Consider the following 26493-nt stretch of genomic DNA (forward strand, 5'->3'; position numbering starts at 1 on the left):
GGGATAGGAAGAACTCACTGAAATTTTAAACAAATTTTTTTTCTGAGAAATTTTGTCATGTTACTTAGGCTGCATTTTTAGAGTTAAGAAGCAATCATCACTTTTATTTAAGAGCACCATGATCTCATTAACTTTGCTGTCTGAAATTATCTTTAACAACACAAAACCTAACTTTTTTTATAATCTACAAAATTATTGTTTTAAGTATTTTGCTGAAACTTTTTTGCTAAAGCAGCTACCCTTGAAGATTCTTGTCTTAAAATTGGAGATGCTTTCTCACTCCCACAGCTAGTTGTTGACTGTACAATTTTATTTGTGACATCTAGATTTTCCTTTTCTTGCATATTTTGAAACCTTCCTAAATGTGAGGTATTTATATCTGTTCTTTCAGATGTTTTTAAACTAGGGGAGGATGTATGGTATCTAAAAGATGATGTTAATGAAGGCATGGGAGGCCGTGGAGGAATATGAGGTTTCTGTCCTCCAACCAGCTGAGGTTGTAATGAAGAACATTCTGAACTGTTCTTAAAGTTTCCTAATGGAAGCTCTCTTCCAGCTTTCAACTGTGATGTAGTAAATGGTACAGGAGGTGCTGGGCGAATAGGTACATGCTTTGAGCTACTTACATTATGACTAACTATATTATCACTTTTGTTTGCAGTGGGATGGGGACTAGATATTTCTACAGGCAGTTGAATATGATTATGGATTAATACAGGAGATTTGGCTTTATTTTTGGATTGGGTGGACATATTGCATGACCTAAAAAAAAAAAAAAAAAAAAATGTAATTTTTAGACATACTCAAATGGACTGCTAGAAAAATTGCAGTAAATATTTATATATACAGTATATATATATATTTATTTATTTATTTAATATTTAATTATAATATTTAAATGATACAAAATTTTTCCAGTAGATTGTAAGACACAATTACTTGATACTGCTGATTGTTATTAAAAAAAATTCCATAGTATTAGAGAGAGAGAGAGAGAGAGAGAGAGAGAGAAAAAAAATGTGTAAAATTTCAAAACATTGTGAAGTATGTACTGCAGGCATCTGCAATCATCAACAACAACATTGTTATTCAGTTGAATTTGTAGTTCTGTAACAGAGATAGATAAATGGTGAACAGTTCAAACATTCACACTGAACAATATGATAATATTCACCTTGAATAATATTATCATATATTCAAGGAGCATTTTAAGAGTTTGTCACCTGAGTACGAAGGAGTTATTTGAGGAGTCTGGTAACATGTTACTTTTCAACGTAGTCCCCTTTGGAGTCAATACACTTTTGCCACCGATGCTGCACTGCAAGTGATTCCAGCTGCAAAAAAAATTTTCTCTTGGGTTTCCAGGAATGCATCCATTGCAACAATGATGTAACTGTTGGTGAGGAAATGGATGCCAGTCAAGTATTTTTTTTTTCAAATTAGGAAATCAGTGAAAGTCTGATGGTGCTAGATCTAAGGAATAGGGGAATGGTCCAAGATTTCAAAGTCACACTCATGCAGTATAGCCATGGCAATGACAGACTTGTGAACAGGCACATTGTCCTGGTGGAACAAGACTCCTTTGCTGAGTTTTCCATGCAGCTCCTCATAAGGTCTGTATAATATGCTCCTGTGACTGATTGGCCTTTCTGAAGGCAAGACTCCATGGCATCCCAAAAAACAGGTGCCATCACCTTACCAGCAGAAGGAATCAACCTTACTTTCTTTGGAGAGGAAGAAGGGCTGTGTTTCCACTGCTTAGACTGCTTCTTTTCTCTGGCTCAATATGATTGACCCATGTCTCATCCATGGTCACAAACCTTGCAAGGAAATTTGCTGAATCTGCTTGAAAACAATGCAAATGTTTACTTGACTTGACAACTCTTGTGCATTTTAGATCTGTTAACAACAACTTTGGGACCCATTGTGCTGACACCTTTGTTATTAAATCTCTGTTATCACATAGTATACACATTTAAATGAGATTCCCAAGCAGCTGGCAATGTACCAAACTGCCAGTCATCACCATGCTGTCATCATGCACACTGTCAACAACTTCTTGAGTGATGGACATTGTAAGTCTTCCTCATATAAATTCTGCTGCCCACGTCTTAATCATGGAGTAGGAAGGGGCATCCTACCCAATGTAATCATATCCTCATAAATTGCCTTGGTGTTAGTCTCTTTTTTCCCAAATACTGGATGACCATGCAGTGACTGATTTTGTCCATCTTTTCTCATTCACACAACTTTGTTGACTTCAAGACCTGTAATTTAAAAGACATTATTGAAACTGCATAAAACTTGGTGAGTTACTATTTGAAGTGTTATATATTACTTACAGAAATTAATCAAATGCTCCTCATACACTGGTGCAATTTCTGTGCCACTTCCACGATAGAGTGACCCATGTGTCGGCACTCACTATCATCACTCTTTCAAAGTCGGTTAACTCACGATGTTTATCCATAGTGACATTAAATTACTATCTATGTAAATGCAGTGTACTTATATATCTGCCAGGCAGTGGATTCGTCCACTAGCAAGAGGGGGTGAAAGTGTCACGTTGCCCGAGAACTAGTTAACACATGAATTCTGTCCTTTCAGTGTACATAGCACCTTCGTATAACACAGTTCTAGAGAGACATAATTCAACACTGCTGTAAATATCCTCATACTCAAGGATATCCCGTCCCTTAAAGTGGCATCCTCCTCCTCCAATGCCATATGAATGTAATTCACACTGCTAAATGGGGATGCACATAAAGAGGGACACCACATTAAAGGATACTATTGCCTCACAGCCTTCGATTACCTGAGTTCAAAATGTAAGAGCAATGAAGCCCAATTCTTCCTACTTTAAGTAATCTTGTTTAAATATAAGATAAATTATCATACCTTTATTGTAGGAAATCTTGACCCAACACTCACATCAAACTGATCCAGTTAATATAATCTAAAACACAAACGTATCCCTATTACAGGATTGTTGAATTATGTAATTTTTATATATAAAACTAATCTTGTCTTCAATTCTCATAGTCTGCTTACTGCTACCAAGGAAGAACAAAGCACAGCCGATGCACATCAACATACCCAAAACTAAACCCATCAGCAATGATAGACCAGAAAGAGAAGACAATAGTCAAACTATATTAAAATTTAAAAACCGTATTAAAATATTTGACTAGACTTCTTAATACGTGACCAGGTATTTCAGTTATGAACTGTGCTCACAAGAAGTAGGAGAGTGTACGAAATCAACATCTTTACTGTCCTTAATGGTAAATCTGGATTGCTCTACAATAGGAGATACAGTACCAATTTACCACGAATCCGGAGAGTACATGCATAGAGTTGCCCACAAATGACACAATGGACCTAAATGAAATCCTTATCTTATTTAAAAAGGGTGACAAATTCCTCCCTTTCAATTATTTCCTTCCCTATTGCACTTACCTCTATTCTTTCCAACATAATCAAGAAATCCACCAGTTTCCAACTCTTAAATTATCTTGAAACTTTCCATCTGATTAATGATTGCCAATATGGATTCATATTGGCAATCCTTGGCTTATGTTTCTCATCTTTGGATAAATTTGATGGAAAAATTTGCAGAAACTTATGCAGTTGTCCTTGATAGTTCTAAGGCTTTTTGATTGTGTTTGACATAAAGCATTCCATAAGATGGGAGCTACATAACTCCAACCTTTTAACCTGTTGATTGTTTTCTGCAATTGGATGTCCAGTTTTCTCTTTGATCACTTTGACATCAAGTGGACCAATGTGATTCATCCCTTTCCTTCTAGTGTTTACTTAAGTAAAGAAGTCTTTGCATCCTTTGCTAAAGATTTCTCATAATCTGCCTTTGCTTGCCTGACCTCCTTTGTGACTTTATTACCAACTAGTTTATATCTAACATAGGCTTCTGTGTTTCCTGATAATTTATATGCATCCCATGCATTTTTCTTCCGTGCCGCGTGTCTCATTAGTTCGTCTAACATCCATTTAGGCCTAAAGCTTGAACAGTATTTCTTGGTATGAAAAGCCTAGTAGCTTCCATGATTAATTCCTTGCTTGCTTCCCATTTAGAATTGGTTGATAGTAACATCATCAGTTGGCTCCGCTGTACAGAATTTAAAAACTGTGCAAGACCAGTATAGTCACTTTGACAAAAGCAAAAATTTCCCTTTACCCTTGATGGTAGTTACATCTTTAAGAAAATTCCACATTAATACACTGTGATCACTACCATCTAGTGGTTCTTTTATCTGCAGATTCTTAATGCATGAATAATCACTGCTGATAATCAGATCAAGAGCATTATTTCCCCTGGTTTCCTCTCTAACATGCTGTTGTAAAAAATAGTCATCCAATACAATAAATCCACAAAAGTCTTGCTAATATGTATGACCAACCCACAAGTTTCAGTCAATATCTGGAAAGCTAAAATCTCCCATTATAAAATATAGTTGAACTGAGTTGTCTAACAGAATTTTGCATTACAGACTGTTGGTGGCAGCTGCTGATTAGTTGGACCAAATCAAGAAACTCTCTTTGAATTTTCAGGGAACCTACTGTTTGTAAAAATGTGTGTGAAATGAACTGTTAACTTCTGAATCTTTGCAAGGTACGGGTCCACTTCATTTACTCCCATGCAGAATTTAATTGTTCATTTTAACTGTCTTACATACCTTTCTTATACAATTTGGCTGAATTCCATAAAGCCAGTCAGCCCGATGATGGAAATATGTAACTATCTTTGAAACATGTTATTTTATATAACAAAATGTACACCATTTATTTATTCTTGTACTTCACTGATGCTTTTTAGAACTGCAAAATGAAAATTACAAAGACGAAGTTCTTACCTGAAAGGTGTTTTCTGGGCTTTATTAGTCCACCAGACTTTGAAATGAAGTCGAGAGAACTGAACAAGACAGGCTGCGATAGCACACACAGGAACAATACCAAGGAAAATTATATAAAGAGCAACCGCAAATGAATAGCCAGCTGTCAAATAAAATATAAGAAAAAGATTTTTTACTAGTAAAAGAATATATATTTTTAAAATTTCATCACAAGGTGCCTTTCCTTTTTTTAAAGGAAAGGCCTAAAATATTTTATTAGAAGAAATAAATTGTAAATTTATACATGTCTTTTTTTTCATGAAGTGTATATGAAGTAAATTCTAAACTCATTTAATAATTGTGATTACAGTAAGATAAGTTGAGATGTTCAAAAGGAGCATGGTTTCAAAGCTTCTTGTTTCCGCTATGTATGGGTAATTACATTAAACATTAGAGATCTTTAAATATGAAATACTCTGCTTTTAAACAGTAGTGCATTTCACTAATATTTAAAAGTAGAGCACATGTATAAAAGGCTATAACTTGGTATTCCACAAATTTTCTTTAAACAGACAATCTTTAGATATGACTTAAGCATTATACCTTATGAAAGTTCATAAGGCTTAATGGTTAGGCCTACCCTAACCAAGTACAGTAAAACATCGGTTATCCAGAATAATTTAAAAGGCTGATTTTTATTAATGGTAGCATTTAAGGCAAATGTTTATTATGCTATAAGAGTATTTCTGTCTGTGTTTTTACATTGTATATCTGGTGAAATGTTGGATTAAGACTAATGGGTTTTCTCGGAAACCACAAGTGATAGAGTTTAGTCATTTGCTTCCGTGAACCCAATTTTCCATTACATATTTTGTTCTCTTCATTTCATATTATGTTTAGTTTAGCTCCAGATATAGTAAGAATAATATCAACCCAAAACTGTGCAATTTATTATGATTTATTATTTTTGTCAGTTTTTTAATGGTAAAATGTCAACGAAAAGAAAGCACTGAAATGGACAGCAAATAGGAAGAATGCGATATAATCAAATTGATATAGAACTTGACAATTTCTCAGCAAAAAATAAAGGTCACAACAAACAAAACAAAAAACAATCGAACATTATTTTAAAAAATTACTTAAAATTTTTTTCCACATAAAATTTGATTTGCAGTAAAATAATCTGAATATACATACATGTGTGTGAATTTTTATGTATAAGTTATTATTATTTTTAATTAAATAAATTCATTTTTTTCATGCTATTTAAAGTCTTTTTCTTTTACCTTAATACATTAAAACAGAATTTATTTAATTTTACCTTACATTCAATTATCCGGAAAATTTTGTTATCTGGAAGAGATCTGACATTAATTATTCTGGATAACTGACACCCTACTGTATTTCAGAAAATAAATTATCTAGTTGACAATGTTCTTTAAAAATCAGGTTCTTTTAAAATAACCTGAATAACTTTAATATATGTGGGATGAAAACTTTAATACACATAAAATAAAACAAATTAAATTTTCAGTTCTGTAATATTTAAACCAAGTTCATAATTTTTTTTTTAAAGATGTTTAATAAGTATTTTAAATAATCAAAAGAGGGCCATCAGTATTTACATGAGGATTCAGTATCAAATCCTCTACATAGAAAACATTACGGTACCTGATTTCATTCCATTTAAGAAAGAAGCAAAGATTCAACATATTAAAAGCAGAAGTATTATCAAAAGAATATTATCAGGATATTATCCTTATTTTCAAATAAGGAATTTTAAAGCAAATTGATTAAATAAAAAAATTAAGTAATACCGATGATTATTAGCACATAAAATTGTACTACAAAGAGCAACATAACACTAAAAAAATACACTTTTTTACAGCAAGAATTCCATGGGAATGAATGCAATATATGCTGGATACTGTGTGTGGGTGGGAGAGGTAGTATTATAAATTAGTTATGTCCCTGTTTACCTCAGACTGATTCAGGACTCCTAGATTTATGTTTCATATTTCACTAATTGGGTGGAAAAGCATACAGAATTCTTGGACATAATTACCTTATTAATAGTTATTATTTTTATAGGGAAACTATATCTTGTACTAATTGCAGTGGGAAAAAAAAAAAAAAAACACAGGATCCTGGAGGATCTGTGCAGGGAAAAAATCAAATTATATAGACAGGAGAGAGAAGGAAGTATAAAACATTACAAGTAGGTAGAATTCATGCAGCTGCATTAATGTCCTACAAGTCTCACACAAGCTTATAACACACTTCCTTCACATGTCATTGTTTGTTATTTGGTTTTTAGGAGCATTAGCAACTAAGGCCATATTGCTCCGGGATATGCGGTGGTCATTCCCTGACCTTTCCGCATCCTCCGTATTTGGTGGTGACGGGCTCGAACCCCGGTCTAATCAAGAAGCGTGTGCTACGCACTGCTGCTCCTTCCCACCTGGCTACGGAGGCGCCTATTCTTCACATGAAATCCAATATATACACAGCCATACAGACAGGATGCATGTAACTTTGCCAGTCAAAAATGTGACAGTAAATACTCAACAAGCATTAAATAAGCTAAGAAGTTAAAATATAGAGGTTCTGACATCAGTGGAAATGGGAAATATATTTTTGTAAAACAAAAAGGTTTGTTTAAAGCCCTGTCCCAAAAGTAAAATAGCAAATAAAAATCAATCATCCATACAAAAGGCAAAGTTGAAATAGTACTATTAACAGAATAATCTATATACCTTACATATGAAAAATATAACATAGTTAAAAAACACTTAATAGCTATGATTATCAATTAACAATAAGATAACTCACATCTATAGTAAAACTGAGAATCCAAGAGAAAGAGAGATGCAAACCCCTTTTGATGGTAGTTAAACCTCTCAAATGGTAGAAGGTTAAAAATATCACCAATTTACATTGTCTAAATATTACTGGAGATCAGGAGTATTGGTATCACAGCCATATGGAGCAAGGAAGCCCAAGGCTTTAGCTGCACCAGCCAAAAAAAAAATATAATAAAATAAATTACTTGTCTGACTCCCTCGTGACATAGGTATCTATCTAGTTGACCTTTGAATTTCCCCATGCTAACAGCCTCAATCACCCATGAAGGCAACTTATTTCAGTAATTAATAACTAGCTGGCTTCTTGGAATTTTTTGGCTTTTCTTAAGATATCATCTATAATCATGATGTCAACCTTAAGAACGGCCAATCAGACTCCATCAGCATTTCCAAGTAAAATAAGCAGAAAATAAGTCTTTCTACAAAGTGTATGTCTGCAATTAAAACTATACTTTTGATGTGCTTGAAGTGTGAATTATTCATCAATAAGATTTCATATTTAGACCACGTAACTGATGAAAGAAGAATTCATATGCCCAAAAATGTGTATGCAATTCTTAAGGCCAATCTTCTATGAAGAAGTTAAGAAGTCAAAGCAGTTAAGAGTTTCTTCAGCATGTTGAATTGTTACACAAAGTTTATCCAAGCATGGGCAGAAAATATGAAATGCATATCTAGCCTTACACTCAAAGGCAGAAAATTCATGTGTGTGTGTGTGGGGGGGGGGGGGGGGGTTCAGCAGCAAAAAGCTTTTGATGCATTAAAAAATCTTTGAAATCTTCACCCTGTTCTAGCTCATTGTGAGGTCGGGAAAGACATTTTTATGTCTTGTAATACTTCTGTCAAGACATTGCAGTCATTGAGCATGCTATATTATTATAGCAGGAGACTCAACCTATCTGAAAAGTCTTACTCAATAATTGAACATGTAACTATTTGCTGTAGTTAATCCATTAAGACACCTCAGACACTGTTAAGTCAGAAAATTCTCACATAATGAAAATTCTCACGTTTATAATGAATATGAAGTAAAACAATCACAGGATTCTTAAGTGGTTCCTGGAGATATAAGAATTCTCCATTGATATATCATACAGCCCAGGAAAAAGAACTTTGGTTTCAGATTACTTATCCCACTTCTGTGATGTTGAAACTCCTGATCCTAGTGACAAGAAGACTGATCCTGAAGATGATGAGTTGTGCAACAATTTTATAAGATTGGAATGGAGCTGTGGCAATAGCTTGATGACATCTGTTTTTATTGGAAAAGATTTATCTTAGCAGCGGCCTCAGCTGTTGTCAGAGTCAATGTTTCCAACAGTCATAGTAATACAATCTAGCCCCTGAGATCTCAGACTGAGAAGAATCCTTCCAAGGTGTAGGCCTAAATGGATGTCAGATGAACTAATGAAATATGTGGCAGAGAAGAAAAATACATGCGATACATATAAATTAACAGGTGACACAGAAGCCTACGGTAGCTGTAATCAAGTCACAAAGGACGTTAGGCATGCAAAGGCAGATTACAAAAAATCTTTCACAAACAATGCAAAAAAGAACAGTAAAGACTTCTTTACTTATGTAAATTCTAGAAGGAAAGGGATGAATCAGATTGGTCCACTTCACATCGACAGTTCGATTGTTGATGAACCTGCTGAAGTAGCAGACAAACTGAATGGGTATTTTGCATCTACATTCACACATGAGGAGATCTGTAGAGAAGTGGAGACCAGAAGCTTATCAGACTCTGGCAGGAAGCTAAATGATTTTGTAATAACTGAGAGCAAAGTGGACAAGAAATTGTTGAAACTGAACATAAGAAAGGCACCTGGGGTGGATGGGATCTATCAAGTTACATTAAAAGAGGCAGCAAAGGAAGTAAGGAAACCATTAGCCATAATTATGAGAGCTTCTTTGGATCAGGGGAGGTACCCATGGACTTGAGATATGCAAATGTGACCCGAATTCACAAAGGAGGATCAAAAGGTTACAAGTCGTTACAGACCTGTTAGTTTAACTTCTGTTCCAGGGAAATTAATGGAGGCACTGGTTAAAGAAGCACTGCAGGATCATCTAGAGAAGATCTCAGTTATAGTTCAAACACAGGAGGAGTAATTTCATAGGTATAAGGCAGCTTTGAGAGAGGAAAAAAACCATGAGTTAGACCTAAACCAATTTGAAAATTTCTAGAATTTTGTCCAGAATTTTTCCCAGGAAGTAGTATGTAATGAGAGCATTGTCAATCAGTTTGGTTCTGGAATGAGTAGATTAGAATTTTTCTCAGTATGGACCATACTTGTTAACAAGAGGGACTGTTTTTATAGGGATAGGATACAATTAAATAGAACAGGCATAAAAATAAATTATATAAACACTAGAAAAGCTGTCAAGACAGCATTAGTAGTAGTAGTAATGGCAAATGATGCAAGAAAGCAACTTTTATACCTTCATAAATATCACTGAAAAATATTGAAAACAACAATGGACACAGCAACCCTGAACCCTGGGGAACTCCACTAACAACATTAGTTCACAAAGAGCAGTGTGCATTGATAACCACTCTCTGTCTTCTTTCACTTAACCAACCCTTTATCCATAGCAGTAACCTGCCCTCAATGCTACATTGCTCCAGTTTGTACAGCATTCTTTTATATGCAATGGTATTAGAAGCCTTCCTGAAATCCAAGTATGGACAGTTTGTTAAGGATTGGTCTTGTCTGACCAATTCCACTGGATACTATGATGTGGTCACAAAGAAACTGGATGCAAAAAATAATTTTGATATCATATACTTAATCTTAGAAAAGCTTTGAATACTGTTGCACATGGAAGACTAACGTACAAATTGGAGCAGTATGGCATTAAGGACAAATTGTTGGATAAAGGGATGGTTGAGTGGGAGAAGACAGAGAGTGGCAATCAATAGACACTGCTCTTTGTGGACTAATGTTATTAGTGGATTCCTCCAGTGTTCAGTGTTGGGTCCATTATTGTTTTTTTGTATATATTAATGATATTGATGATGGTATATCAGACTTAATGTATAAATTTGCAGCTAACACGAAGGTTGGCAGGGTTGTTAATGACACTAGAAAAGTTGAGCATATGAGCTGAGAGGTGGCAACTAAAGTTTAACACTGACAAATGTAAAGTACTGCATATGGATAGCAGTAACCCTAGAGTAACATATCAACTGTGAGGTACTACACTCGGTGGTAGAGGATGAAAAGGACCTGGGGGTAATTGTGCATTACATATGAAATTTTCTGAGCAGCAAAAAGGCTGCAAGAGTAGCTGACAGCGTCTTGTCAATGATATATAGGAATTTTGCTAGCAGGGATAAGGAGGTGATTATCTCCTTGTATAAAGCAATGGTCAGGCCACACCTTGAGTACTGCATACAGGTCTGGAAGCCTCATTTTAGGAAGGATGTAGAGCTGCTGGAACAACTGCAGAGAAGGGCAACAAGATTAGTGAATTGAACAAAGGTTGCTCTTACGAAGAAAGGCTTAAGTTTTGCAAATTAGTGTCTGGAGACTAGGCACCTGCGAGGTGACCAGAGTGAGGTGTATAAGGCCTTGAATGGTTTGAGCAAGCTCAATGCTGATGGGATTCTTCTTCCTCTTGCCCAGATTAATTGCCTGAGGGGACATAAATTCAAATTGAGGAAAGACAGTTGCAGAATAGGTGTGTGGAAATTTGCCTTTAGCCAGTGAGTGGTTGATTGCTGTAACAAACTTCCATCTGTCGCTGTAGAAGTTGACAGCTTAAATAAATTCAAGGCAGAGCTAGACAAACATTTAGAGTGAATGGATGGATGAAATGGGAAGGGTTTTTTTTTTTTTTTTTTTTTGGCTGATGCTGTATAAGCTTGCTTTCTTGCATCATATGCCTCTACTAATGCTAATGCCAATTCTTATTCCTAAAAAAAGATTTTTCTCAATTGATTTCTGAGAAAAGGCTGTCAGCTGTTAATTCTCCCAATTCTGAAGGGTTGTTCTCTACAAAGTGTAGAGAACAACCCCAAAAATTACAAAGTGTGGATTTAAATAACTACAAGACTGCAATAAAATAAATAGAACAATACCCTGCGTAGCACTGATAATTGGTACCGAAACAGTTCCGTGTTATGTGAAACCGTGCTGATTGAAGTATAATTATAATGCATTTTAATTGAATGCACACCAGAGAAACAGTCTATAAATTATAATAAATTTATAAACAATTTGAATTTCATAGTCAATTGAAAGGATTTGAAATTAAAAATATTGCAAAAATTTTATTAATAAAAGATAACATCATTAGAAATGAGAAAAAAGCTTTATTTTTTATTTAGGTATTTCAATAATAAAGTCTGGTGAAGTCATCTCTTCTTTTTCTCAGCGTACAAGTCTTTGTAGCATCAAAACCCATCTTGTAAAATTTGTCATATCCTGATGCTACGTTCAACATCCGGATCTCCATTCATAATCACCTTGCAGGTCATGTCAAACCTTCCCCCCCCCAAAAAAAACTTTCTACAATTCTGTTGAAAATTCTTTTGGTGCCACTTCAGTGTTATCCACTTCAGAATTGTTTTCTTCTTCTTCATATTCAGTTCAAATTCCAAGTCTTTTCTGATCTTCGCAATGTCTTTGGCAATTGTCTGAATTTGTGATTCAAAACCAGTGAAATAATTTGCCAAATAGGGCAAAACATGCTGCCAAACAGAACGCATGTTGTTGGCAGTGATTTCTAGCCAAGATGCAAATATTTTTGATCATATTTAAAGGGGTAAAAAATAAATTGTGTAATGAAAAGTTTGAAAAGCTATCATGTCGTCTTGTCAGGATGGAATTAAGAATACTGAACACTGTTGCACGTTGCTGGTGACTACCTGATGGGAGCTATTGGCACATGTACAGGTGAGACAATACAGTTAGCACTGCAGCATATATGTACGCATTGCTAGGCTACAACAGTGCAGCATATATGTAGAGTATGTGTCTAGGCTATTGAATGAGTTTTAATATGTACAGTAAATTTTTGACTCAAACTTAATTGAAAACCGTGTTATAGTGAAACCTGTCCTGTTTGAAGCCATGCTAAGCAAGATATTACTGTATAATGAAATATTTCGTACCCTATAAGTTATCACTTCAAAATAATTGCCTTTCTGGAAGTCACCTTCTGTAAGCCCTTTTAATACTACAGCCATTTTTTTCTGAATGTCTTCAACTGACTGAAAATTGGTTTCCTTAAGTACTATTTTCAGTTTAGGGAAGCGAAAAAAGTCACAAGGGGCTAGGTCTGGCAAGTAGGGTGCATGTTCACACACAGATTGTTTTTTGGTCAGAAACTAGTGAGAGAAAGTGTGCTGGGGCATTGTCTTGATGGAGAATCCAACCATTTTTCAAATGCATGTTGAATGCATTATGCATTCAACATGCATTTGAAAAACTTCCATCCAACCTTAGATTTCTCATAATGAGGTTCCACTTTGGTTCTCAAATAGTAATTTACATAGAGAGGAATACAAATCTATATTTAAAACATTTAATCCAGAAAATAATTATCAAGCACCACTACCATTTCAGAAGGCTTCTAAAACTAGATGGCTCATTCAATATTCTATTAAACTGGCAAGAACCGAAAGATTATTTTGCAGTATCAGAAAATTCTGGTTGGATGGATACAAAGCACAAAGCCGGATTATTAAAATAATTGCTTTATCATAAAATGAATTATCTATATTTTGTGTTTGCTACACCCATTGTAAAAGATTTTAAATCTGTTAATGCAATATTTCAGTCATCTAACGTTGATCCGTATAAACTGTCTAAAGAATTAGTTACTCAGAAAAACTCTTTACAATAGAATTTATAATATTTATGGTGCTGAAAAAGCTACTGAAAATATCAACTATGGAGCCAAATTTAAGCAAGAAGTCAATAGCCATCTAAATTAATTCAAGGAGACACAACGTGCTAGAGAAAGAAGATAATGCATTTTCATTATTGAGACCATCGACCAACTGCAATCTAGGTTATGTGATGTGACTAATGCTTTCAAAAATCTTTCGTTGCTTAATCCTGAAAAAATATTAAGTCAAATGTCAAAGGGGGATTGTTCAGATTTACCTATGTTACATTTAGCTACAAATAATTTCGATGGAATTGAGCAACAATATAGGAAAATTACTGTAACAAATTGGACAGCAGAAAATGTTTTTGAAAATAATGAAATTCCAAAAGATACAATAAAATTTTGGCTTGGTATCTATCGCCACCAAAACTTTAAGCAATTGGCAGCATATGCACTTAATTGTCTTGTTAACTACAGTAAAAACAAAACCAAGAAACAGATTGCAACTTCATCTTCTAGATGCAATCATTAGAATTAGGGCACACCTTATTGAAAATTCCATCTGTTGCAAGTATCTGCATATTACAGATAGAATGTTAAATAATTTCAAATCAGATATACTTTATACCAACAATAGTAGAATCGTTGTTGCACCTACTTCACAGCAAAGTATACAGGATGAAATTGAAAAAAGCAGACATAATGATGTTCTTGTAAATGTTATATGGTATATATACAGGATTGTTTGAGGTGAATTATTTTTGTTATAATTGCAATTATTAAATGAATTTTACTTTGTTTCGTGTTTTGCAATGTTTTATAGATAATTTCTGTATTTGGCCAATTTTTCATGTGTTTGGCCATAAACACCTCCAATTATCTGGCAACCCTGGTGTGGACACTGAGGAGCATTGCCTGTGAGTATATGGAGGTGAGTGAGTGAGATAAGTATGTCCTATTGTTGCCCACGAAAGTACAACTTCTTCTCAATGCATAGTCTGAATGCTGGAGTGCCAAAGTTTTGGATCCTGTTTGAGCTGATAAAGTTTATTATTGATTTGGGTGTGCCATATCTCTTTCCATTGAGAAAGGCACATTGCTTATATGATGAGATTATAGTCAGGAAATGCTGGAATAGGGGCAGAGGTTAAATCTAAAGATGACGGATTGTAGAGCTTTATTGGCCAGTTCATTCCTCTTATCCCAGAATGTGCTGAGATCCAACAAATCGTCAGTTGATAGAATTCTGCAATTTGCAATAGCAGGCTCCTGATTTTTTTTAAAACAGAGTAAATCTTATAGCAGGAATTTTGCAATGCCAATCGAGTTGACAGAGTCAGTGTATTTTGAAGAGGGGATAAAGATTTAGATTTTCTATACCTAATTTTATTGCATGTAGTTCCAGTGAAAAGCTGCTTACTCAGATGGAAATAAAGCCAAAATGCCCAAAGTGGAAATATTGTCACTGTTCCAATGACTGAATGTGATTTGAAGCCATTGGTATCAGTATATATTGGTAAGAAATCAGTGTAATTTTGAATATGGCTTGCATGGAGTTGTTTCAAGTCAAGCATTATAACATACTCTTCCACTCCCCCACCCCCACTGACAGAGATAAGTATCATTTAACCCCGGGGGCTCACATCTGGTGAGTATGGGCTTGGCAAACCCAGGGTCCTGAGCTGGATATCATCATTCTTCTCTTTCTTGGTGATTCCTGTCTACTTCTCTCTCTCTCTCTCTCTCTCTCAGGGTAACTTGGGATTTTTTTTTTTTTTTTTCGGCTGGTGCAACATAAGCCTCGGGCTTCCTTGTACTGTGTGGCTAATAATAATAATAATAATAATAATCATGAGTCAGTTGAGGAGGGGAGTCCAAGGTGGGCAAGAATAATTCATTACATGAATTATTTTTGCTCTGTGTTAGGTCTTCAAGAAGGCAGAGGCCTGTTGATCTTATTTTACTATGTTTATTTCTATAGAGATTTTGTAGTAGTGGATTAAAGAGGTACAGTTAAATAGGATGCAGACAGTAACTTTGTATTTTGGCTGTGTATTTAAGTAGTAGTGTTTTTCTACAGAGATGCAGTGGGGGCTCGTGAACTTCAATATATAAACTACAAGTTGGAGATGTTCTGTAGGTACCAGATGCAATCCACAAGGCATTGTGCTGTATAGGATCGAATCAGAGTAGTACACTTACATTTCAGGAAGAATCATAGATCGGAGAGCGCCACAATCTAGACTGGATCTGATCATTGCTCTATATAAGAGTAGTAAGGAGGTATGCTCCCCAAAACAGGACAGATAAAACTCTTAAATATGTTCAGCTTTTTGAGACAGGTAGTATGTATAAATTTAGTGTTCAAAGAAGTTTGGCATACTCTCAAGGATTAACCCAAAAATCTGATGTTGCTGGTAATCAGGATGACAAGGTTGGTAAGGTTGAGGATCTATATGCAATATACATTGTCTGCAAAAACACATCGCAAGTTTTCTGCTGTGAAAAACAATATAACCATTGAGCATTGCCCACTTTTGTACTTTATTCAGGGATAACTGCAATTACTGTTCAATAGACCTTATGTTCTGAGAATGCCAGAAAATAGAGAGTTTGCTGGCATAAAGATAAGCTAAAGTACTTCAGAGTTTTTTGTAATGGAATTCATTGTAAATGCATTCCTTCTTCCTGCAAGAATGTCATGGAAAGGGAGTTTTGATATCACACTTGAAAAGAATAACTCTGGAGAAAGTTCTTAATGAATATAGGCAGGTTGTTGCCTCATAAGCCAAGAGCATGAAGGTTACTGAGCATATCACGATACCAGGTAATATCCAATGCCTTCTCTATATCTGTGGAAACCATAACAAGATGTTCGTTTTTCACAAAGGCATTGCAAATTGCAGACTCAGCCTTAGGCCTGACATAAGCGAGTGGTCAGGAGCGAAAGCGCAGTGGCACACGCTCTTTTGAGTGGACCAGGGTTGAAGCCCGTGACTACTAAATACGATTAACATTTGTATTAATTGATTTATTGTCAACTCCACTGATCTGGTGGTTGTGCTGGAGTATAAACAAGAACATTTTTAAAATAGGCAGCAATAGCTGAGTGGTAAGGCGTGCAGGTGCATAAGTACACGGGCCTTGAGTGACCAGGGTTCAAGCCCGTGACTGCTAAATACGGTGCTGTTTCTTGTATTATGTCTATCTTGTGAACTCCTCTGACCGTTTGGTCATCCTGGAGTATAAAACAGAAAAAATTCGATTGTGAGAGATAAGGAGGGCCTGTTTTGGCAAAAGCTATGTTGACTACTACTCATAAGACGCTGCATCTCAGTAATCCAAACAAGTCAACTGTGGATTATTTTTTCAAAGAATTTATTGAGACAACTGGAGAGAGAGAGAGAGAGAGAGAGATCAGTCAGTAACTATAAGGACTGGTGATTATAAAAGACCAGCAGCAGGTGTAAATTTTTGTCATCTAGGTGTTGTAGCATATCATAATATATTCCATCTGGCCCAGCAGCACTTATGTGCTATTTTAATGGCTTGTAGACGTTCTGAATATTGAAGAGTCTGGTTATATGGTAGGAATGGAGAGGTTTGAAAGTTTATGGATTGCTGTTCAGTTCAGTGGTGGTCTTAATTGTCTGGAATGACGCTGAAGAGTAGGTTGATGATAATGAAACTTGGGCAAAAGTTTTGCCCAAGGCATGTCCAGAGGAGCTGTAGTTCTTGCCCATTCCAGGAAAGAATTTGGGAAGGGATGATGGAAAACTTTCCAGAAAATTGCCTAATTTTCCCTCAATATTAATCTGGAACCAATGTTTCTATTAACAGTAGAAGCAAGCCAAAGAATTCATTCTTTCTTGTAGTTAATAAGATTAATTGTGGTTGGGGTTTGATACTTTATTTTTTTAACTCCTTTGCTTTTGTGCATTCTTCATTCCACCACATTCTTCATTAAAATGTTTTTGGGTCAGGTAATTTGATGATCAAATTCAGCATCTGGCTGCAATTAAGAGGTGTAATGTGATATAATCCATGACTTCTTCAGTGGGCTGTAATCATATAATTTCCTTAACCAAGGAGATAGCTGACTCAGTTTTCTTGAGAGAATTTCCATTTCCTGAAAGATTGGGCTAATAGAGGTTGTGTAATAGAAGATTGCAAACAATTAAAAAGTGGTCACTGCCCATGGGATTATTCATAACAAACCATTCTTTGAAGGGAAACAGTATCAGGGAGCAAATTGAGAGATAAGTTGCAGAAGTTTGTCCAATTGGTAATTGTATTTGTATGTGCACCAGTATTATGGTAAAGTTTTGCTTGTCTAGGAAGATTTCATTAGTTGGCCATTTATATCTAATTTAGGGGATCCCCATAAAGGGTGGTGGCCATTAAAATCCCCCAACAGACAGAGGAGAAGGTAGCTGTATTGAATGCATCAAGGTCTTTGTAAGAGTAGGTATGATTTGGTGGAAGAGACACTGAAATTTGTGTTAATTAAATCTGAGTAATCAGACACACAACAACAACAGCTTCAATTTGGGTTTGAATCGCGATTTGTTTGGCTGAGATCTGTTAATTTACCAAGGTGGCCACACCACCATGGTTTAAACAGGTTTCCTGCAGAAAGAAGGACTCTTCCAACTGGAGAGTTGATTAAGTTTAATTAAGTCTTGGATATCATAATGATGGCCTCAGTGGAATATTACAATTCCACTACAATAAAAGGTGTTACTTGTACTTCGCACTGGACCAGCGTGGCAGATTATGGTCCATTTCCCTCAGCATGAATTGTTGAGGAGGCTTCCATCCTGCAGTGGGTTGATAATGGCTGCACTTTACTTTTTACTTTTACTTGTACTTAGTATAAGGAGCAGTATCTGATTGCTTTTTTGTGTGCATGTGTGGTTGCTTATGGCATTCAGACTTTAGTTTGTCTTTTTTTGGGAAGACAGAATGATCAATGCCCACACTTCTTGCACACATATTTCTAGAACTGGATCTTCCTGTATGGATGTGTCCTGAATATTCTTTGTTGAATTCAAACTTATACTATGCAATGTAGTAGCAATCGCTGGAGGAGGAGGAGGAGGAGGAGGAGGGGGATGTCGCCTATATAGTGTCAGAGGAGTATTACTTGCCCAAGTGCTTAGAAATATTGGAGTGTTGCTGAGAGAGAATAACCTAAGCCCAGTCGGAAATTGATATCTTCAAAGGGACTGTAACATCAGTTTGAGTGGCCACTGTCTGATGTTTTTTTCAATGCTGGCATAGGTACACTTCTTACCTTCAGTATCTGAAGGTAAGAAGGAAACTGAGTGCAATTAGTTTCCTTGCTTCCTGACTTTGTTTACAACTGAACAATTTCAACTGAGAACCTTTACAGTTTCTCTCACTGAACAATCTCTTTGAATGTGATTGGAGAACCCACAAATATTGTTTAAGAGTGGCTATACTTTGCCACTTATAACATCAAGGGACTGGGAATGTAGGAATGAATACAGCAAAGTAGCCAACTTGCTTTTACCAATGAGTTTGGGATACTGAAGGTAAGAATAATATTCCTAGTAGGTGTAAATTTATTATATTTTTTAATCATAATCCCAAAGCTCTAGATAACCCCTTAGAGTTGCATGGGGACTTTCACTGAATTCCAGCAAAGTTTGTAAGTTGTGAGAGTTTCTCAGAATACCTGTGGTTTATAGTTTACACTAGTAGGTCTCCTGATTGCAGTCTCTTAACCATCTTTGGAGATCCTACAATACTCTCCAGGTATTTCTGAATAAGATAACTTACTTAGAGGCTGATGTGCAATATGAGAAGGTTGCTGTTGTTATTTGGAGCATTAGCAACTAAGGCCATATTTCTCCGGGAATATGCGGTGGTCATTCCCTGAATTTCTGCATCCTCCGTATTTGGTGGAGGTCATGGGCTCGAACCCTGGTCTAATCAAGAAGCGTGTGCTATGCACTGCTGCTCCTGGCTACGGAGGCGCCTGCAATATGAGAAATGCAGGAAAATCTGATGCTGAGAAACTTGTTTTGTCTTGGGTTGGTATGTGTCATGGTCAGTTTCTACTGTCTCTGGCCAAGAGCTTGTCAGTTCTAAAGGTGGAAAGACATTATGATCCATATTTTCTGCTTTTAGCCCTTGGCAGATTAACTTTTCTGCCAAGGTTTCTGGCCTTACCATGGGAAGGCAGGAGTAGTGCCTAGTGTGACCAAGAGATTAGTAAGGATTAGCAGTTAACAAAAAAATATATAAAGAAAAGTAGCTTTCCTTTCTCACTCTCTTCAAAAACTTTTGGGAGAAGAACTAAAAAACAAGAAGTTTCAATAAATGTAAGAACAATAAGAAATACTAGTTGCTCTAGAAAAATTGCTCAATGATAGCACAGATTGCTTGGTACCCAAATCCTGAAAAGAACTTTTTACCATCTTTCTTGGATATCTTTGCCAAATACATTTTCAAAATAATTGAGAGAGAGAGTGACAGTGACAGTGTATGCATGTTTTTCTCCACACTGCACTGAAACAAAAAATATTTATATGGCACTTACTGAGACATTCTTGCTTTTTTTGTCAAAATTTGTATTAAAAAAGTGCTTTTGCATACAAAGCATATTGAGGTCAACTTATAAAGATTTCTCCACCCACCCCTTCCTCCTCCCTACAGCAGTAATAAACACTTAACACAGTTAGTGTAGATCTAAGCCATTTCTTTTCTTTATTAATTCTACTGTTTGTTTTTATATTTTTTCAGTCAAAGAGCAAGCAAGCCTCAACAGGTAGTGACAATTTTGTTTATTGTTCTAATGAATATTAGATATGGTCACACTGTAATAAAAAAAAGTGACTCGCCAACACTTGTAACCCACAACAAGTTAAATAGCAAAGTTCATTCTCTTATTTTGAAAAAAAAAAAAATGTCTAGAATATTTATTTTTAATTTTTTTTTATCTCCACATTATGTTTCTTAATTAATAAACATTTTGTCTAGGTGGATTCAAAGATTTCCAGGTTCCACTCATGTTCAACAGACTTTTTTTTAAAGTTTTATTCTATTCTTTTTAAGGTCACTTTAAACATTATATTCCTTCTTTTAATGTATGAACTGTTTAATTTTTCTAGTATACTCTGCTATCTTATCTGTGTTTCCAACTAACTGTAGACAATTTATAACTGATGGCAGCACAAAAATAGCTTTGAAAATTAGAGGGCAGGATTACACCCATTGAACAGATGTAGTTACAATTATAAAAGCTTCAATTCAAGAATTTCTATGGAATTCAGATCCAGAATTTGATAAAACCAAATCAGCTAATATATAAATAGATGTAGAGGATATTGTTACAACACAAAAAGGTAATAATGACATGTTTTATTTTTAAAACATAGCTTAAAGTTTTTTTGACAATTTTTTTTTTTTATTGATTTGATTATCGAACCAGAATCAGAAGAGAACAGCATTTCATTTTTTTCAAAATTCCACAAAGTAACTTGCTTCACAGAACCTGCCATTATGAAAATTCAATGTAAGGGACCCACAGATGTGCAATAAACCAATAAACTCACCACTGGAAGGGTTAAGAGGATGCTATCTGGAAATATTTAAGAGCTGGTTCAAAAGGTTCTTCCTTCCTTCAAGATTTTCATAGCATATAATCACAGTCAGTCTCTCTCTCTCTCTCTCTGTGTGTGTGTGTGTGTGCGCGTGTGTCTCCCAGGTTTAAGGAAACATTGAAAAATGCTTTCCAAATAGGGTTTCTGATTTTAATGCAGTATAATGTAAGATATGTACATTTGTACGTATTTTGCACAACACTAACAAAAAAAAAAAAAAAAAATTGTTAGATATATTTTGCACTACATTCTCAATAAATAAATAAATAAGAAGCTACAAGAGTGAAAGTTTCATTATTTATGAAAACAATGTCTGTTGCTCTCAATAGACATTATTTTCATAAATAAAGCAAAATGTTCTCAGTCAAAACCATAAAAATTAATAAGCAAAACTATAAGTTAAAAAAATATATATATATACCATAAGGGTCAGAGGCAGGTCCACTATGGAGACTTCCACCAGGGCCTGGATAATCACAGTATGGAGGTTTGTATCCAAGATGACAATGGCATTGACCTTTACTGTTACAAATCTGAAAACAAAATCATTCTGAAATTCTTTAACACAAGTCAGCATTCTATCTGTAAATTATCAACACATATCTACTGTGTATTCAACACATATTCTATAGCAAGACTGATTTCTCTAGTAATGTAACAACTTAAGAAATTGTCTATACAATGGCCAAGATCAAGTGCTTTGTGTCTGATAATTTTTCATGCAACTTGATGTAGAAGCACTGTCAGTGGTGCATTTCAACAACAAAACAAATTAAACCATCCAGTGGTAGGAGTTGAGATGGAAGAGCATAAATATACAATGACAATACAATATCCCCTGACCCAACATCACAATAAACAATAACTGGAGTGGTGCCAGGTACAATACAAGCAGTTTGAAGGTGTGACAAAAGTTTTGCTAGTCTGGAAGTTAAGAAATAAGTTTTCTATTTTTTTATACTCTAAGATAACTATGTATGTCAGAGAAGTTCAAAAATGATAGTACAATCATTCACAATATTTTATTGTAATTTCTGGAGTAACATGTATTTGATTTTGTGGTGTGAAGAACTCTATACTACATGCTGACTCCTCAGCTATGATTAGACCTTGTCATGCTATCTTTTGCACTATGTAGATAGTGCAAAACTATCTACATAGGGGGCCATGAATTCTCAAGCTTATGGATATAAGCTTGAGATTAAACAGTACACTAAGTTTCCACTGTGCATGATGACTGCCTCAATCACAATTTTTTAGAACACTGAACTGAATGTAATGGCCTGAACTCTCAAAACCAGAGTTACAGACATCGTTGACCTGCAATTGTGTTCCTATAATAAATATAGGAACACAATTTAAGTTCCCAAAGTTGAAAATGGTACTCTTGAAAGAACATAGAAACTGCATGCAAGCTCACTATCTTTTGTGCCATTTAATTTGGATTTCAAAACTTTGACTTTCTCAAATAAAACTTTAGGTGCCAATCAGTAAAATATAACAAACATTATCCTACATGATCTTTTAACATTAATCTTTATAGATGAAAAACCCTTCACAACAAAGAGAGGCTGTGAGAGTGAGCAGCATGAAATTAGTTATAGTGAAATTACAGCAAACATTGTAGCCTAAACAGAAGTAGGACTCCTGGAGATAATGGCATATACCCAGTAATTTTGAAGGAGAGAGAGAGAGTGCACTGAACCATTAAGGTTAATTATGAAAGCATCGACGGACTTGCAAGAGATTCCTTTGGATTGGAGAAGTGTCGATTTAGTGCCCATGCATAAAAGATGGGTCTAAGAGTAAAGTGATCAACAGATCAGTCAGTTTGACTTCAATGGTTAGGAAATTTGTGAGTCAATGATAAAGAGTGTAACATTCTGAAGGACACAACATGGTTGTACTAAGGAAAAATCATTTTTAACTAACCTAATTAGCTATTCTGGCACAGTTACTCATGAGCTGGATATAGAAAATAATTTTGACATTGTTTATTTGGATTTTAGTACAACATTTGACTCAGTCCCTAATGAGAAGTTACTGTATAAGATGGAACATGTTTGGATCATTGGCAAGATTCTAATATGGATTGCAGGGTGACAGAGAGTTGTGAATAATGGATATGCTTCAGATTGGGCTAATGTTAGAAGTGGATCCTACAAGGAACAGTTTTGGAACTGCTGCTGTTTCTGATTTTCATAAATGACATCAACAAAGAGTAAAGGGCATGATATCAAAATTTTCAGATGATATAAAGATTGTGAGAATGGTCAACAATCAGCACCAAACAGTGCTCCTTCAAGATGGTTAGAAAAGTGGCAGCTATGTTTTATTGCAGTAAAATGCAAGGTGGTGTTACTTTTGTGGAACAGCAATCCCAGTATAATGTACAGACTTAGCAGGATTGAATTTGAAACAGTAGAGAAAGAAAGGAATTTGGATGTTATAATATGGATAGACATGAAGCTCTCTAAGCAGTGTAGACAATCAGAAGGAACTTACTGATGATTTATCGGTATTTACTTTTAGAGATATGGTGGTAATATAATCCCACAATATAAGGTAATTATAAGACTAACCACAGAAAGTATCAAACATCTGATGTTATGAAGAAAATCACAAAAATAAAACACGAGTTTCTTCAAAGGATCGAAAGGTGGGCAACCCATCTGCTGAAACATGCAAAAAGGCACCCATATAAAGAAAGACTTCATATATGTAGGCTTACATATATGAAGTTCAACCAAGCTTCTTCAAAAGTATTTGAAGACAAGCTTCTTCAAGAGCAATTGACTAAGTTTTATAAGGCCTTGAGAGGTGACAGTAAAATGAACAAAGGTAAATTTTTGCATTATAAATATTTACAGAACTAGGGGCCATGAATTCAAATTATGAGAAAAGTGGTTTAGTCCAGATTGTAGGAAGTTTTCTTTTACCCAGTATTGTTAATTACTGGAATAAGTTATTTGTATAGGTAAGTGAAGCTGTGAGCTTGGGTAAATTCAAAGGTCAGTTGGACAGTTACCTATGTGAGAAGGGAAATACATAAGTATTTTTTTATTATTTTTTATTGTCTTTTTTATTTATCTGTTTATTTTTTGGGATGGTGTAGTAAAAGCATATGGCTTCCTTGCACTATATAGCTAATACTATTACTTTTCACATTATTAACAAATGAAATCATTGCCTTATTTTTCGAAACTCATGTATACTTCTATTTATTTATTTTTATTATGAAACCCCAAACACAAGTTATTAGAACCTATAGTACTTAGTACTGTGCATGGGTTGATGGTTAAAAAGGCGAAAGAAGATATTTGTGGACATTATAATTTTCAGGATATATGTATGAAGGGAAAATGGAAATTGAAAGAATAAATGAAAAAGAACAAGGGTAGCCTTTGTGAGTTTAAAGTTGGATAGTAAAATGATCCTGACTGGCTGAGCATGAGTTTAGACTGGTTTAGAAGAAAGGAGAAATTACAGAAGCCAATTTAGAAGAACAGTGCCCAAAGAAGTAGCTATAGAAAAGGTATGCAGAAAAGGCAGAATTGTCTATGAGACAGAGTGGAGAGACTTTGCTAGAAATGGATCATTAATTAACCTAACTGCCCTCATTTGAATGGAGTCTAGAAGCCTGAGAGAGGTTTTAGGGGCACTGTCCCAGATGTGGGAACAATATTCTACAGTAGGGCAGATTTAAGATTTGTACAGAATGAGCAGCTGTTTGAAAGAAAAGTAAAACCAAGAGTACATCTAAACCTGGAGAGGAAACAATATTTGTGTTCTTATGCAAAGAGTGATTAGATGTCAGAATAATCCCTAACAGAGATTGTGATCTTATCTAGAAATCTGAGTGTCACTGAAGATAAGAGCAGAAGAATCCCTTTTGTGAGATATAAGACAGGCGTGAGTTTTAGAAGTATTGAAATCAACTAAGTTACCTTTGCCCCACTGGAGAATTACCTGGAGATCAGCATTTTAGGAATTGGTAGTGGATATTCGAGAAGTTGAAGCTGTTTGTGAAGGGCAAGGTTTCTACAACTGGTAGGTGGAATGCAATGTGCTATTATTAGCAAAACTATGGATATGATTTCCAGTCAATGGAAGAAGGTCATTAATATACAAGTATTCAAAGTATTTTATTATTTTTTTTGGCGGGCTCCAGGGTTTCCCCTATTCGCCGCTGAAAGTAACCTATACATTGTGTACAATTTATAATGATGAATTATACATGAAAAGTACAATGATTAATTATACATGAAAAGACTATTTACAGTGATGGTACAGTGAAATACTGGGCTTCGGAGTCCAGCAGACTGATCAATACATCAGGTAAGAGTAATCCAAAGAAACAGTTTAGCATTTTACTAAACCTCAGGAGCAAGAATTCTTTTTCTCCGTTTAAACAATTTCTCTACATAGGTGGAGAAGGCAGTATAACATTCAGAACAGTTAACCAATCTTGGCAGTTTGGAGCAGTCAAATACATTTGTGAGAAGTTGAAAGTCTAGTCTTAAATCGTCGTACAGAGGACAATGAAAGACGAGATGCTCAACAGTTTCTTGAGCACCACAACTACAGAGAGGAGTGTTACTTAATCCTAGTGAGAACAATTTAAAGTTAAGACTGCCATGACCGGTATATAAAAATGTAATGTATAAACCAGGATTGAACCAGTCCATTTTCTTGTCATAATCAACAACCTCGGGAAAAAACTTAAAGGTCTCCCTACCCAAAGTAGAGGTGGACCAGGTATTTTGCCATGCTCTACAACATTCAATTCTCATTCTTTTAATGTCTACATTTTCTTGCAAGTCAGTATTACATGTTATGCCTTTTACAATCGCAGGAACATTTTTCCTTCTACAATATAAAAGATAGTGTAACATCACTTCATATTGGATTGGCAGTCGATGACTGAGGACCTGGAGAGCAGCTGTAGAGACAGTTCGACAAGCTCTACTTACAGCGAGAAGAAAGAATCTTTGTGCTTGGGTAAGATATTTTTGAAACAAGGGGGTTACCGATTCTGTATCCCCAGACCCCAGCCGCATAACACACAATTGGTATAAATATACAAGAATAGTATAATTTAATGGAAGATTTCTTTAAACCAAAAGTATTCCTGGTAATCTTAATAATTTTATAGGTCATAGCTTTTATTTTCTGAAGTACATATTTTGCGTGGTAATTGAAATTAAGATGGTCATCAAAATAAATTCCTAAGTATTTATGCTGCCGAGTGCTCCTAATCATTTCTCCATTCAACTTAATAACAGGTGGTCTATTCACATCAAG

The 26493-nt window shown here is 35.2% G+C and overlaps 1 protein-coding gene across 1 annotated transcript in view; it reads right to left on the reverse strand.

Moving 5' to 3' along the window:
* Positions 1-200: 200 nt before the first annotated feature.
* The window catches only part of LOC150078247 (disintegrin and metalloproteinase domain-containing protein adm-2-like), a 232142-nt gene continuing 205849 nt past the window's right edge, over positions 201-26493 (reverse strand). Inside the window, exons 12-14 of the mRNA XM_090384510.1 lie at positions 21611-21722; positions 4872-5013; positions 201-762 (exon numbers count right to left, since the gene is read on the reverse strand). Of these exons, the coding sequence (XP_090240636.1) occupies positions 201-762; positions 4872-5013; positions 21611-21722 (816 nt within the window). The remainder of the gene's footprint in view (positions 763-4871; positions 5014-21610; positions 21723-26493) is intronic.

The sequence above is a fragment of the Mastigoproctus giganteus genome, chromosome 11 (assembly GCF_048544385.1).
Source record: "Mastigoproctus giganteus isolate SK-2022 chromosome 11, ASM4854438v1, whole genome shotgun sequence".
NCBI classification, from domain to species: domain Eukaryota; kingdom Metazoa; phylum Arthropoda; class Arachnida; order Uropygi; family Thelyphonidae; genus Mastigoproctus; species Mastigoproctus giganteus.